The sequence below is a fragment of the Seriola dumerili genome, unplaced genomic scaffold (assembly GCF_002260705.1).
Source record: "Seriola dumerili isolate Sdu_G_001 unplaced genomic scaffold, Sdu_1.0 BDQW01000138.1, whole genome shotgun sequence".
Classification (NCBI taxonomy): Eukaryota; Metazoa; Chordata; class Actinopteri; order Carangiformes; family Carangidae; genus Seriola; species Seriola dumerili.
The window spans coordinates 9,507,821-9,523,561 of record NW_019174393.1 but is presented as its reverse complement, the minus strand read 5'-3'; the positions used below and the strand labels follow the sequence as shown (position 1 = coordinate 9,523,561).

General features: G+C 40.8%; 2 protein-coding genes across 2 annotated transcripts; one reads left to right on the top strand and one right to left on the bottom strand.

The window, feature by feature from the left end:
• Window positions 1-576: 576 nt before the first annotated feature.
• On the top strand, window positions 577-4,472 carry tmem229a (transmembrane protein 229A). The gene has a single exon (XM_022749798.1). The coding sequence runs from the start codon at window positions 727-729 to the stop codon at window positions 1,810-1,812; it is 1,086 nt and encodes a 361-aa protein (XP_022605519.1). The 5' UTR covers window positions 577-726; the 3' UTR covers window positions 1,813-4,472.
• Window positions 4,473-7,511: 3,039 nt separating this feature from the next.
• LOC111224583 (hyaluronidase PH-20-like) lies at window positions 7,512-10,660 on the bottom strand. Its single transcript, XM_022749127.1, has 7 exons — window positions 10,226-10,660; window positions 9,805-9,971; window positions 9,542-9,710; window positions 9,232-9,450; window positions 8,988-9,146; window positions 8,317-8,406; window positions 7,512-7,968 (listed from the first exon to the last, which is right to left on the bottom strand). Exons 1-7 carry the CDS (start codon window positions 10,658-10,660, stop codon window positions 7,531-7,533), a joined length of 1,677 nt encoding a protein of 558 aa, XP_022604848.1. The 3' UTR covers window positions 7,512-7,530.
• Between the last annotated feature and the right edge of the window lie 5,081 nt (window positions 10,661-15,741).

The following is a 15,741-nucleotide window of genomic DNA, read 5'->3' as shown; positions in this document are numbered from 1 at the left end:
CTATTGCTTCATTTACTGTAAATACAGTTGAATCTAACATATTTACAACTATTATCAGTATGGTTTTAAAATCAACTCTTATAATATCCAAGTGGAGATGAAGAAGAGGTGACAAGCAGTTATTTGATAAAATAGCCTATGTTTTTATCATAATTTTATTTTGATTAATTAACATCAGTTAATAAAAAAAGAAAAAAGGTAGGCCTACTCTGCGGAGTTTTTGCCCATGCAAGACAACACACGTGCACGAACACAGGAGTGCCATAGGTTTCAGACTTTTCTGGAGATAGGCAGTTTGTGAAGGCAACATCAAACGTGACAATGTAGCTACTTACAAAAGACAGGAAAGAAGACGACTAACAGCTAAACACGTAGGTAAACAATGCAGGCCCACACTTTAAACCTGAGCTTCGCAAATGTGGAATGAAATTCATGAAAGAGTCTGTTAACCCTCTTGGATACGTAGGCTACGAAACGTTTCAGTACTATTTGTGAACTGAACTTTTGTTTGATTACAGGGAAACTCCAGGGGCATCTTTAAGCACTTAAGCGGTGTTCACAAAAATAGGTTTTTCCAAGGAGCACGTGAAAGCAGCAGTCATTCTGAACAGTTGCTAGAGATGCTTGCAGCCGCAGCTCTCTTCAGTGCGCGGCCGCAGCGGAACAGTAGAGAAAACAATGTGCAGGAAGAGGACCACTGAATCCCTCCAGACAGAGTGACTGATCATGGCCAGTCGGTGTCGAGACGGTGCTCGCAGCCGTTCAGGAGAGCACGTCGGTGGCCTAAAAACGGCGCGAACACCCCAACAAGAAGAATCGTCTGGAGAGATCGGGGACGCGGCGGAATCGCTGCGGGAGCTGCCACGATGGATGCGGCTTTACTTCTACGGGATGCATGGTGTGACACTGGATGTCCTGTTGTCATCGTTACAGGGGGTTTTCAATCATCGGGACCCTAAACTGGTGGGGTTTTCATCTCCATATCTTTGTATCATGCATTCGCTAACCCACTTTGCGCTTGAGAAGATCTACTCACAGAAGAGGTGTTTCCGAGGTCGGCCTGTGGTGTTTCATCTTGTTTTCTATCCGTCTGTCTACATCGGGCTGCAGATCCTGATCGGGAACATCAACACTTTGACCGAGCAGGTGAGGGTAGTATCAGGGACGCAGCTGGCTGTGCACTACATCCTGGCTATCTACTTCGCCCAGGTGTTTCACCGAGGGCTGTCAAGGCTGCAGTATCACCCATGCTGCCCCATTGACCTCCTACGTAAACCCGGCCCGGAGGACAGCGGTCAGGACCGGACAGGTCCTCAGGGTCTCCCCGGCTTTGTGCGGTTCTTGTTCTTCGGGATGCACGGCTTTCTGGACGAGGTGCTTTTCACCTCTATGTTCAACCTGGTTGAGAAGTCGGACCGGACCCTCAGTGGCCACACGTCCCTGTGGTCTTTCCTGATGTACGGTAGCTGCAGCTTCGTGGTGGAAAAGCTCTACCTTCACCTGCATTTCAGCAGAGGTTGGGGGACGTGGCAGCGCCTCCCGCTCTACATCTGCTTCATCTACGCCTGGGAGTTCTCCTGGGGTCTGGTCCTAAGGCAGTTTGACGCCTGCTCATGGGACTATTCCCACTATCCTCACAACTTCATGGGACTCATCACCCTCCTCTACCTGCCTGGCTGGGTCTGTCTCAGTCTGTATCAGGACATGCTGTCTAATGTCCTGCTGAGGATCAAGTGGAACAAAGATGCAGATGTGAGTGGGGAGAATGGAGAGGTCAATGGACAGCTGGAGTCAAAGAAAAAACTACTTTAATGTTTCTTTTTGAGGTTTTGGGCAAAGTCTCACCCACATGTTACTAATGATAAACAAGGAGGCATTATTCATTCCTAAAAAGAAAGAACAGGGCGTACAGGCCTGGGCAGTATTTATTACCCAAACTGATTTAGTGAGAAGAGAAAGTTTGTGTTTGTCAACAGATTCAGTTTGAAAAGGTTTACAAGGTTAAATGGTCATGTAGGACCAGGTTGGGCAGTCAACTCAAACCATGGTTTGCATTTGCCCACATATCAAAGTAGGCTATCTAAGATAATTACTTTGGTTCAGACAGGAGATGTTACCATGACAACAAATGTTGAGATGAGTTGAGATTTTGTGCAGTTAATACTTGCAGAAAGTTGAGATTCAGTTCACTCTGGAATCTGGACACTTGTCACCAGTATGCAGATGAGACATTTTTCTGTTGTCACTTCTGCAATGCCTGATATTTCTGGGTCCATAAATGGAGATAAAACACAATGTAGGACATGGTTTGTTTGCCTAACCTGTTTGAATTCAGTTAACCTACTGCCATTTTTATCTCTGTTGTAGGATGCAGTTGTAATATTAACCAGTTTTACAAGTCTTCATCACTTTGGACGTCTGAATATTCCATTTTTTTTTTTTTTAGACACTGCAGTGACAGACCTGCCTTCTCATACACTACATGATTGTGACAGGTTTAGTTTGGGTCAGAGCGATTATGTCACTTACATATTCATTGGCATGCTTTAACTGTAGCCCATATCTGCATGCTAAACAAAAAGGTAGATATAAAAATTAAAAAAGAAAAAAAAAAAAAAACTACTGGAAGGTTTTGTTTCAGGTTTATGATTTAGGGTTTCTTCCCCAAAACACATATATCCACCTAAAATTCAAACATCAGTATTTTCAAAACAAGGAAAATGTAAGTTAAGAGGACAGTATCCACTTGCTCCATATTCCTTCATGCAAATAGTCAGTTTTTAAATGTTGATCTCATTTTATTTTTTAAATTGTTAATGTTACATTTTGGAACATACTCCCAATTGTCACCCAGCTTGTTCATATGATCCCAGAGTAACGCATGACAATTATTAGAGTAGCGGTAAACCCAGTAATATATGTAGCAAGGGAAAAGCTGTAGCTGAATGGGTACGAGGAGCCGAGGGAGATTTTACTGTGAATCTTTCATGAACCAAACGTTACTTTGCTGTAGTGCCTTCAGCCTCAGCTGTTATCACAGAAACAAAGCTACCCACAGGTCTCTTTTCAGCTGAAAGTGCTACAGTTGTGGGTGGGGGCCACAGTTCTGCTGTCAATGTACTGTATGAAACATCTGAAACCCATCTGAACATTTGGAGCACAGCTCTCCTGATAAACATAATTTCTACCATCAGCACCAATGACAGGTTCTCAGTCAGTGAGGCTGAGTCCCTTACACTATCAGTAATTATACTACTTCCGCAGCAAAATTATGGGTATTTTTTCTTGTCTCCAGTGAAAAGAGCATTAAATAACCAATATCAATACAAATTAAAAAAAGAGAAATACAATATTATGAAAAAGTCGATTAATTTACAGATTACTATGTCCTTTGAAAACTTACTTAAAACTCCCAAGCTTAGTCGTGTCAAATTATTTCTAAAAGCACTTACTGAGCAAGTTTATCTCTAACTGATGGACGTTTCAGTCAAGCAGCCATTTAATTTAAACCCACTGATCAAACTTGAAGTAAATATTGTACAGACTTACAGGTTCAGAGGGAACAGTTTCTAGTAAAAAGTTTTTTTAAACTCCAGTGGTTTGGCTTTATAGTGGTCTTATGCCTTCTGAGCAAACCAATCTAAGTACCTTGCACTGTGACTAAACAAATGGTGGTATATCTTAGCAAACTTGTAAACTTTATACAGGTCACATTGTAAGGTGAATAGACTGTCTTTTGGAGTTGGTTTCTGAAATCAAACTCTGAGTGAGCTGATGAATTTACCAGCAGCTGTAGCTGTTTTAGTCCCACAGTGGTATTTTAAGTCAGTGCTGGAATCAATCCTGTCATTTATGAAGCTGCCCTTTAATCATTTCTATAAAATTAGGAAACAGTTTCTTCTAAATACAACTCTAAATTCTGATCATTTTTTGTATGCCCTCATAGACCAAGGAGTGACAGTGAAAATTGTTGTACATCATTGAAATTTATTAGAATCATTCTCGTTGGATTCTTAAAATATTTTTTTCTTATTCATTAGGGATTTCTATCAAGGAATCAAACTGAATTTTGTCTATGCATATTTAGAAAGATATCTGGCACAAATATTATATCTGAGAGGTGTCAGAACATATTTCAAATCATGTCTAAATCACAAGTGGTGACTTGTTTTTTGTTCTACTTGGCAGCTATATTAAGGTTCTTTAACACTGTCATTTTCTGAATCACAGCCACATGAGTGTGTGACTTTTTACATCTTTAAGATTTTCCATGGCTGAATAACTGTAATTTAATCACACTTTACTTTTGTGTTGTGTTAGTCACTGATTTTAAAAAAGAGACCAAACTGCTTTCAGAAAAGGGTGTGAAAGGTTGAAATAAAATGCAGATTAAAGTAAAAAATGATGACCGACTTGCAATGGCATGTACTGTACAACTTACAATTTTAATTAAATCTAAAAATTTCTTGTGACATGACTGGCACTCCTTCATTTCTTTACTTGAATGTTGACAGGCACCATTCAGTGGGGTTCTGAGCAAATCTGTTGAACTCTGTGTCACAAATATTACTTGCTCTTTTCAAGGAGTCCACATTAAAGCTATGATCTCTTTTTTATTTGGCCACTCCAGTTGTAAAGGAAAACTGTAAAGAAAAATGACGCAGAGCAGGCTGGCAAGTCTTTAGAGAGAAATTGTGAAAGAAAGAAAAACAATCCCCCCCCCCTTCTTTTTATTTGGTGCCCTGGGTATTCCAGCTCTGTTGAAACATTCACCATCATAGGCTACCAACAAAGAAAGGCCTGCAACCTATTTTCTGACTGACTCATACCACTGACATGATGTCGTCAACAGTAGGCAGTAGTTTCTTGTACATTTGTGTTTGTCTATAGACTCGTATCTTATCTAAGGCATGAAACAAGTCTCAGCAAAGTCCATTTCAAAAACAAAGTCAAGAGACATAAGCAACAGATTATATAACAGGTAATGCTGGCTTTTACCTAGTAGGTTAGTTTCTTGAGAGGAGCAAACATTCCAGTTCCTGGCACACACACAGCTATTTGTGTCATTACAGTTTCCTTATTGAGATGTTGTTGTGATAAATTAAACCAACAGGGAGGAAGCAGTTAAGTTCAACAAAAATGTCTGTTTGTGTCCTGAACTTGTAGGGAAATGTTAATGTTCTTGTTTAGTTTTTTCAAACTGTATATGTAGAGCATTGTCATGGCAACATGCATTAATGTGTGTTGGTGGTTGGTTTGTTGGTTGATTGCATAGTTTAGACAAATATGCATCATAGCAGCCATCTGGTCTGCAACAAGCAAAGTTTGCACAAGCTTAAATGTTGTCATACCAAATGGTGACAACCATATGATAATAACTCAGTAAGACTGAATATTTACCAATGAGCAACCAATATATTATTAAGCCAGGATGCAAAATCAACAATATGACAAACTGTACTCTTTTTCTAAATACCACCAAGGAGATCACTGTGACACAAGCAAAGACGCATACTCAGACACATCTCATTCTCACCACCCAGAGGACCCTGAGTGAATACACTGATGACCCACAGTATCTGTTAACAACACCACAATGGGAATACCATACACTAACTCCTCCATAAAGACTGCTGAGCACAAACATGAAAACATGGTTTCACACAAATGGAAACAAGAAGTGAGATGCAACTGTTTGTTGCTGATAACTTATCATTATTACTTCACCATTTCAACAGCTGAAAAAAATAACCTTGTAATGTATGGTGTAGGCTGACCAGTCCAACTGGTCGAGCTACATTAATTATGTTTTAGTCATAATGACTAACATTATGTGTAATGTGACAGAGGTCACTAACACATTTGTATCCCAGCTCTTATCAGACTGTTTCCAGTAGCAACAGGCAGCTAAAAAAAAAGCTCCAATAAAATCACACCACACACTACTTTCTCAATACCAAACGGCAGACAAAGTTAGCTATTGGATTCTCAAACATTTAGCAACTGTCAGGAGTTGGTTGAGACCAAAATTGAGTGAGAGGAATTTTAAATATTAGACTTACATTTGCTGAGCTCACTGTTTGTGTTGTAAAGCACATTTATATATCCCAGCTCTTTATCAGCCTGTTTCCACCAGCAGCAGCAAGCTGCAATAGCAACCTGCTAAATATCATAGCCAAAGACAAGTTAGCAATTCGCTGCTCAGGCATCTTGCATGCTAAATACAGTTATTTCTCGGGAGTTGGTGGAGACCAAACGGAGCGAAGGGGGTAAATATAAACATTGGACTTACCTTCATCAGGTGGACAGGAACACATCTCCATGAGTGTTAATGCTGGTCCACATCTGCTGGTAAGTAGATAACTGCTTGCTAACAACTTAGCTAGCCAAAACAGTTAGACAGGGTGATAAAACTTTAGCTTCTTGAGTTCTGCCATCGGGTGGCCCAAAACACACAGGTGTTTTCACTTTATCTGATAAGGCCGCTGTTCAGGTTGAAGCTGAGAGTAACAATGTAGGGAACTATGCGCGGCCAGCAAAGTCTATGAGCGAATGGAAATAGTAAAGATGTCAGCTGTTTTGCCTTAGCGGCTACAACAGCGCTGTAGCTTTTTTTTTTATACTCAGAGACATGTTTGCCTCCGGGCCACCATATCACAAATACCTGCTCACTGTCACACTGTCATGGTTTTACTGGGACGCTTAATTGTGTAATGTAAAATGTTCAGTGTTGTGTTGTGCTCCGAGTGAGCAACTTTTTTTTTTTTTTTTTGCATCTCTTGATTTGCTAACAATATACCACCATTTAAAATAGAACGAGAATGTTGCCAAATCACTTTAAACTCATTAGCCTAAATTAATTCACGAACTAAGCAAATAAAGCACAGTTTATGAACTGCATTTCGACACGGAATATTGAAAATCCCCAGTTAGCCTATTACTCTGTAAAAATTGTTTCTGTGAAGAGCAAGTTGAACACAGGAACAATAACACTGTTGTGCTCTGTCTCTCTTCATTTATTTACATATACAGTCAAATCATATGCAAATGCCTACTGTGAATAATATGGTGTGTTTGATAAAGTACAGTCTGTATTAGTGTTTCCTCCAAGTTTGATCTGAGATGAGGGTATACTCAACTGTTGGCAAACCCCTGATGGTAGCCCTGTTCTTTGGCAAGACTATGCAACATGATACCTTCTGTCAGTGGTCACAGCATGAAGGATATAGATGAGGTGATGCTTCCTGAGTACTTTAAATCTTCCAGTGTATTTAAGTGATGGGAGGCCATAGCACGACTATTAAGAAGAAGAGCCCTTCAACCAGTAGCCCCGTGAGCATAGAGGTTGCATTGTGATGGCAATCTGCTTATGTGCGCTCCAGCTGAGCCAAGCCTGCTGTATCTTCATTTTAATCACTGGCAATGCAAATCAAACTATGGGTCAAACATGGTCATCTGGATTTCAGTGTCCAGCCCTAGATTGCAGAATGGTTTGGTTTAAGTGTTGTGTTTCCTGAAAACTGTAACAAGCTAAACTTTCAAGTTCTTTTTAACATTATCCTTAGTAATACTAGCTTGTTGTCTATCATCCAGCACAGTTTTATTCAGAGTATGGGCTTTTTTGTGCAGCCCTTGTTTCACACTAAATATCAGGGCCTTGACAAGCTCACTGTATGTCCTGGGAGTGCACCTCAGTCCTTTGTAGCATTGGCAGGTAAATCTCCTGCTCAAAGTCTTCAGGTCTGCAAAGGTAGGTCTCCCTAGAACTAGATAGCGTTTCCGAATATACATGACCCTGAAATTCTCAGGGTTTAGGTGGAGGTAGTGATTGGAGTTGTAGTTTTTGCGGACACAGCGGCCGTTTCCCTGGCACAGGAAGTTGCTGCAGAGCTGAGCGGCCACAGTGACATTAGTGACGTAAGGGTTGAGGGTGGAGGAGAGGTAGGATGAGAGGGATTCACAAGAGGCCTGGGGATCAAAGGAAAGAGAGTTGAAGAAGAAACAAGAAAAGTAATTCAACAGTATCATGTAACTATGTCTACTTATGGATAAAGAAAAGCCCATAGTTAGATGAGAAGACTGATGCCACCGTCATATCTGTCTTTAAGCAGAATTTAAAACATCACTATCATCGAGTTTATCGTGGATTAACTAATGTCACCACAGTAGCAACCACCACAGTCAATCAGTAGCTATATTCAGATTAGCAGACTCCTATGTCATCTCATTGAACCCTTTGTCCCTTTGTGACTACCTGCCATCAGTGCACTGCCATGTCTTTCAGCAGTGCAGTGGAGGTCTGCGGTGTGATGTTACCTGGTCATCATAGTCAGCGCTGGCCCCCCACAACACAGCACCAGACGCTCCCACTGCTGCACTCTCCCCAATGGTGCTGACCAAGTCCCCCTGGACACAAATGGTTAAACATGCTCACTAATGCCTCTGTACAAATAAAGGAAAAACAAGGGAAAGGAAACAGCTACAGGCATTCACAAATGAGACAAACACCAGTCTTGTGCACACGCATGCTGCATGGCCTTTCCTACTGTTCATTTTATACACACTTGAGAATGAAAAAACACACTGTACAAGGTGAGAAGAGAGGATAAGGATTACACGTCCAGGTGAGGGTTACCACCTGGGCAGGGTGTCGTTACACTGAAGAAACCAAACTCCTTTTAAACTGGACCTAAGGCTGGAAACACCCCACTGCTGAGATGAAGAAGTAACCCAAGATGTATCTAATCTTGGCAAGTGTGTGGTCACTCCCTAATGAGTTGTTTCAAAAGATGCAATCTGTTTGGATGGTGGATATAATTATTTATTTATTTAGTAAGATTAGTAAGTGGTTGTTATTAATAAATGCCTCCGAATGACATCCACTTGCATCACTGGGTCCAAAACTCATGCCACGTACCATTTACATAATTCATCTGTGAATGAGGCTTGTATTAAACAAATCAGCATTTAAATTTGGATTTATTTACCTGGCTGAGGAAGCGTCTGTTCTGATCAACAAAAACAGGTCTCATGTAAACAAACACGGGCGCGGTGCCACTCCGTCTTGGCAGGGTGGACACTCTCAAAGCTTCCTGGACACGGTTTCTCACCATCAGTGCAGCTCTGGGATTGTCTGCCAACGAAGCCTGAAACACAACAAGAACACGGAAAAATCAGCCTGAGAATAAAAACTGGAAATAAAATTTGAGATGGCATTTTTGTTTAACCAACCTGCAGATAAACAGAGGGGTAGAGGGCAGTGCTGGACTCCCATAGCCACAGCAGCTCATCATTCTGCCTCCTCACCTCCTTGGAGCACCTGCCTGTGTAGTGTGGCTGCAACCAGCCATAGTTATAGCAGTTAGGAAACAGGTAGAAGCCCCAGAGATAGTTGGGTCTCATAGCTCTCCCCATTGCCAACATCCCTGACATCAAGCTTCTGGCTGCCAGCTAGAGAGGAAAAGCTATTTATCAATATTTCATTCATTAGCTGTCCAGGGCAAAATAATCAGTCTCACAAGACTTCACAGTCAATTCTGACCTGGAACTGTTGTTTGGCCTTTTCTGTGGCCTGCTGCATTGTGAGGGAGCGGTTTGTCTTCATAACATGTGCCACAGATAAAGTCTGGTAGATTTTCTTAGTGCCCCAATTTCTGTCCCATAGGGGGCGCCATTCCTCCCAGTCTATCACAGCCAAGCCTCGGCTTGTCCTGGAAGAAAAACAGGAGGATCAAGTGATTAAAAATCTGTGTCAAATGTGCCAAACAATAAAGGATGAACTTTTTGAGTTGTAGATTAGCTCACTTGGATGGGATGTAGTAGTTAATATCTGCTCTGGCCTTGTTCATGCTGGCTTTCAGGTTACCTCTCTGAGGAATGCCACCATAGAACTGTTTTCTACTCGTGAGGTCTATATGTGGATAAAGACCCAGTCGATCTGTGTAGAACAGAGACAGGAACTGGCCTGGAACCTAAATCAGAAACAGGACAAAGTCAATCAACTTATGAATTTTACTTAGATAGGTATCACACAATGATTTCATTAGGAAGAGCAGCTCGACATCATGCCGAAGACTGAGAATCTTTTTTTTTTCCATACATAGCAAACCAGATATTCAGAAGGTGATATATTTTTCAGTTTGCGTTTCACAGCTTTAGATTTCATGTAAATAAAATAGTGGACTTCCATTTCCAACAGAAAATGTTCAAATATTTGCCCCCTCACCTTAGCAGGTGTGGCCACTCCTTTAAAGGGCGAGGTGTCCAGCGAGATGTTGTATCTGTTACACACCAGACCAGGGATGTTCCAGCTAACAATGAAAGGCTGGTGTTCAAACAGTGGACCTGTGGTGTGAGGGATGGAGCGAAGCCGAGGTGGTCTGGGCTGGCGGAAGTTTGTTCCTTCTGAGGGAGGTGGTGAGGTTTTGAGGAGCGGGATGGGTGAAATTTTGGCACGAGGAGTTGGTGACGTTTTAGAGATTAAAGAGAAGAATCTTGTGGGAGACGACAACGTTGAAACAGGAGAAAGAAGCTTGTTTGAAGAATTAGAAGATGGCAAAACTTTTGGAGGTAAAGTCGAGTTGGAGGCTGATGAGACAGGAGGGTGAGGTTTAGAAGGCTGAGGAGGACGTTTTTTAGAAGATGCAGGATACAGAGACATGTTGGACAGAGAAGATTGAAGGTTTTTGTGTGAAGGAGGTGCCATAGTTTTGACGGACAGAGTTAAACGTTTACAGGGGTGAGGTTGCAACCGTGAAATTTGTTTTAGGGGTCGAGGAAGACAGCGAGCTACAGGGTGACAATGGACTGAACAAGGACTCAGATAGGCTTTTTTGCTGAACTGAGGGGAAACAGCTTTTGTAGAAGCTGTGGGTGAGGTTATGAGGAAGTGTCTGCGGGCTGTTTGGTCAAAGAGTGACTCTTTTGACAAAGAAGATGGGGTAATGGCTGTAAGAGAAAAGTTTGAGGACTGTTTGGGTGGTGAGGATATTTTGATTTCAGAATCGGTAAAAGCAGTAGAAATGGTAGCTGGCAGGATGGAGGTTGATTTGTTTGTGTCGCCAATGAGAGGAGTCCCAGCTTTTGGTGCTCTCAGGGCGGCTAACGCGAGAGCAGGCCAGACAGAAACGGTTGTTACAGTGAAGAAGAAGAGGGGCAGAGGGGGAAAGATCGATTGTGGGAGTGAAAGAAGAAGCAGCACAAAGCTTCTGCTCTTCCCTGTGATGGAAACCATCCTTTCACCTGCCTGAAGACAAACAGTGTAAAACAAAAACAAACAGAGCCCATTTAACTCCATATCAGCTTTATATGCCATGATACCAAATCCATCAGAAAATATAAGGAAACAAGCAAGATAATTGAGGCTTATCAAGATAAGTTATGCAGTGACAGTCTGATTTCTTTTGACTCATCTGTTTCTTTAGTTATTTTATTTTTATCTATATCTAAATGTATCATTTATAGCATCATTCATTTTTGGCCTTATTTGAAAGCTCTGCCACAAAGAGAAGGAAACATAACATAATAAATAAACAACAATAAACATAATTTCACTCTCCTTGCTTTGCCAAAAATAAACCACAAACTACAGCACGGATGTAAATGGATCTCTCTTATCTACTGTAGATCTTCCCAAATCAAGATGACACCACTTTTATCAATTTATCGACACAAAACTGACTTAAACAATATGTAAAAAAAAAAAAAAAAAAAAAAAATACAATACCTGGACATGCCTTCAGAGGAACCGTCTCACCATAACGTGTGTTGACTAGAGCGCGAAGAGTTAGAGTATCCTTACAGAAACGACACTGTGAGAGGAGAGGCATGGTGGGGGCCTGAGCTGTGTACAAGGATGCACTCTGCTCTCTGTTGTTTGTGTCAGAAACACGCCTTGTTTTGTTCACCATGTGCCAAGTTTGACTTGGAGCAGAAGAGGACGGCACACCAGGGTGTGAGGTTATGGAGCGTGCAGTGACTTCATAGTGCAGCACACTGAGTTGGGCGTCAGTATGGAGCTCAGACTGCTATGTTACAGCGCTGGCGTCGATGCTGGTGCTTTTCACCTGGGTTGGGACAAACAAAGAATGACAGTAATAGAGGCGACTGGGATTTTTAACTTTCTCAATTAAATTAAATTCAATTAAATTCAATATTCAAAAACTACATCTGCAGTTGATGTCATCCTCTTTTCGACTTAAAACAACCTGTACTTTAATAGCGTCTAAAATGGTTTGACTGTGAGGGTTGTGGGTTCAACACCATACAGACACATAGTACAGTCTGACAGATTAAATCTTTTTCTTCAGCAAAAGATGAAATGTTGAGAAAGAAAAATAGGTGGCTCAAGACAGTAAAGTCGGTAAATAACACTCCTCTCAGGTGGCAGGGTGGTCTAAAGAAAAATGCATCATATAGTAGATGCTATCAAACAGCAAAATTCCTTACACTCTCGCTTTACAGTTAGGAGACAGGAAAGTTTGACATCTAGGTGTTAAGACAGGAGTCGTGTACAGATGATATTAATAACGGCAATTCTCTTTCCTATGCGACTGTAATTAATCTGACACACACTGAAGTTTACAGACGGAAATAACTAAAAATAGAACAATTAGTGACACTTTGTGCTCTATGTTGCAAACAATTGTACATTGTCTGGGATATGTTTACCATGTATGTACTGCATGTGTTTATGTGTCTAGCCAGGGACATGTAATACCAAATGGTGGTTATTTCACAAGTTAGTGACACAGTGTGAACAGTGGGACAGTGACCTTTGACCTGACTAGTTGTTTTTCTGGAGGGTGGTATGTGTACCTGTGTGTATTTCTGTTAAAACAACACTGCGAGTACAGTAGTAAAGTAAACAAAATTATGTCTGAGCAAAAACTAAATAGAAGTAAAGGTGTCATGACTGTGAGAGGACTGAATGTGTTCACTGTATGTGACTTAGACTGTAACTTTCCCTTGATAAATTGCATCTATTAGAAATCAATAATCAATTCCTCTCTAGATAGGATCAATAGAGCTGTTATGATAATGATCAAATGTAATGTTCAGGATGGTTCTGCACCCCACTATAGCACAAATTAGATTATATTAGATTAGATTAGATTAGATTAGATTAGATTAGATTAGATTAGATCACATTAGATTACATTAGATCAGATTACATTAGATCAGATAACATTATGTTAGAACTATTTTTTCTGGCCAGCTCAAACTCTGTACTTAAAACTGTAATAGTTTTTGGTTAACCATGGATTAAACATGTTGGGGTAAAACAAAGATGTACTGATGCAACATAAAATAAGTATATTCTGACGCTTTCTATATTTTCCTGTTGTCCTGGATAGGTGGGCATCCTGCAGTCAGATGATAGATCTCAACCTAATCAGTAATAGTTCACTACACACAGTACACACTGACAAAACAAACACATAAGATGAACTAATTCCTTGGCATTCCTACAAAGCTAAAGGAAGCCTCAACCACCAAGTTCTGAGTCCATGTCTACAAATGCTTTGCACGGCTGCAGGAGCTGCATTGTTAACACCACAATCTCCATTGTTAAGACTGTTAACACTTTAATAATTGCTCCAAAAGATGGGCGGTGACTCTTCACTCATCATCATTCTCCTCGCTGTATGACCACACATGGAGGCAGCTTTATGCAGCCCAGCATGAAGTGGCTCTTGGGTTTTGGTCTACATACATTAACCAATGTGCTGCTTGCACCCCTCAGCGTTAGTGGTATAATATCTGGTGTAATGCTGCCATCTTGTGGTTAGTTGCACAAATGGTGTAAGGTATAATGAGTAACCCAAAGGACACCAGTTATAAAAAAAACGTCATTAAAGTGCACCAACATATGTAATGTATAGTATAGCTGATGGTTCAGTCCTGGCCAAAGCAAAGCAATGTTTACTCGTGACCCCTTCTCACAGGCATATGTCTAAAGCTGTTACGAATAGTCAATCAATATGTCTATAAATTACTTTTCAAATTGTTTCATTTGAACCACTTTTGAAGTCCTAATGGGTGAAAGCATTCAGTATTTCACAATTAAAAAAAAAAGCTAATATTGTATAAGAATTTGAAAAAATACAAGTTTTGCACAACAGGATTATGTTTGTTTCTTGGCTTTGGATTTTGTTTATCATCACAGAATAATATTGTGATCGCTTTTGGGGGACCTGATGTCCAAGTTAGGAATCACATGGTGTAGTTACCATTCTCTTACATTACCATCATCACTGTATTTATAACAAACTGAAGCATTGTATGTATGTTAGAGTATACCAGAAAGCACTGTCAGACAATAACTGATAATCATTCCCTAGACTTTTTTCTGTGAATCAGTGTGTATGAATGTATAAGGCAAAGCTGTGTTATCATCAAATCCTTAATCAGAAGTAAAATGCCACTCCTGGCACACCACAATACTTGCCTGCTTGAATATATTTCTTTTTAGGTGACCCCCGTCGTGATATTTCCAAAATCCATATTGTAGAACATGCTGAAGAGATGTGGAAAGGCCAACTTCATTAAATATTCATACAGAGGCCTATGGGGGATGTCTTCCTCCAGAATCCAAAATATAATATTCATGTTGTCCTCTTCCCTCCTTCTCTCATAACCTCAATTCTCTTTTGTTGTGGAAAGTGGGTCAAACGAATGTTTCACAAGGGCAGCCCCAGAAGGTTTGTCTGCACTGGTACAAATAACCATCAAAACAAATACACCGTAAACACCCTACACCACACAGAGCTTTCCGTCCCTTAAATACACATTTGCATACATGCGTAAACACACTTAAAACATTACAAACACACTTACTTTAACACACATTCACATGTATTGAAATGACTTCCCTGCTCATGCTCACACCTAACGCATTCCTGTCAGCATTGCTCAGAGAAGTCAGTGAGGTATCTTACACAACCAACAGTATCTGTTCTCAGTTCAGTTCTCGTTATTGGGTGAGTAAGTGCATACCAGGCAGTGTAAGCTGTCAGCATCATTGAGTTGTTGTGAATAGAGCATCTGTATCCTTCTCAGAACACGGATGGATGCACAATTTACTTCTTCATTTACATAATTACTTACTTAAGTTTTGGGAAATGTTTTGGGAAATTTGGGGTTCATGCATCGGACTGAAAGCGTCCACACATTGTCACAAGTTGAGAAAAAAAGATGTTTAGAAAGCGTTTTCATTAACCAAAAGGAACTGAACCCGTCTAAGTTCTCTTTTACTCACATTAAAGTAAGGAATTTGTCTTTGTCATTGGCATTACGGGTTTTGTACCATGGTAATGAAAAGTACCACAGTCGTCTTCATAGTCACACCATCAACATCATCTTGAAACACAAAATTCCTGGGGTAAGACCAGTAAATGGGCCGTTTCTCAGTAATATCAAGTTTGACTGTTTCTCTTTCTATCTAAGGCTCATTTCCCTCGACTCTTATTTCCCACCCTCTGTCCATCTGCTTTTCTCTTTCTCCCCCACCCTTCTTTCTTGTCATTCACTGCTCTAGAATTGTTACACTCCCTTGCATGAATAACATAGATGTTCTCATAACCACTCATTCAGGGTGAATCATTTCTAACATGTCTACACCTCGCTGAACCAAGGCTAGGCGGAGTAGTGCAGCGTTTCCCGAGGTGTTTCTCCGCCTGTCGGTCGGGTTTTTCAAGTTCGACAAGACTCCGTTGAAGAGCAGGGGATTTGGCTGAACCA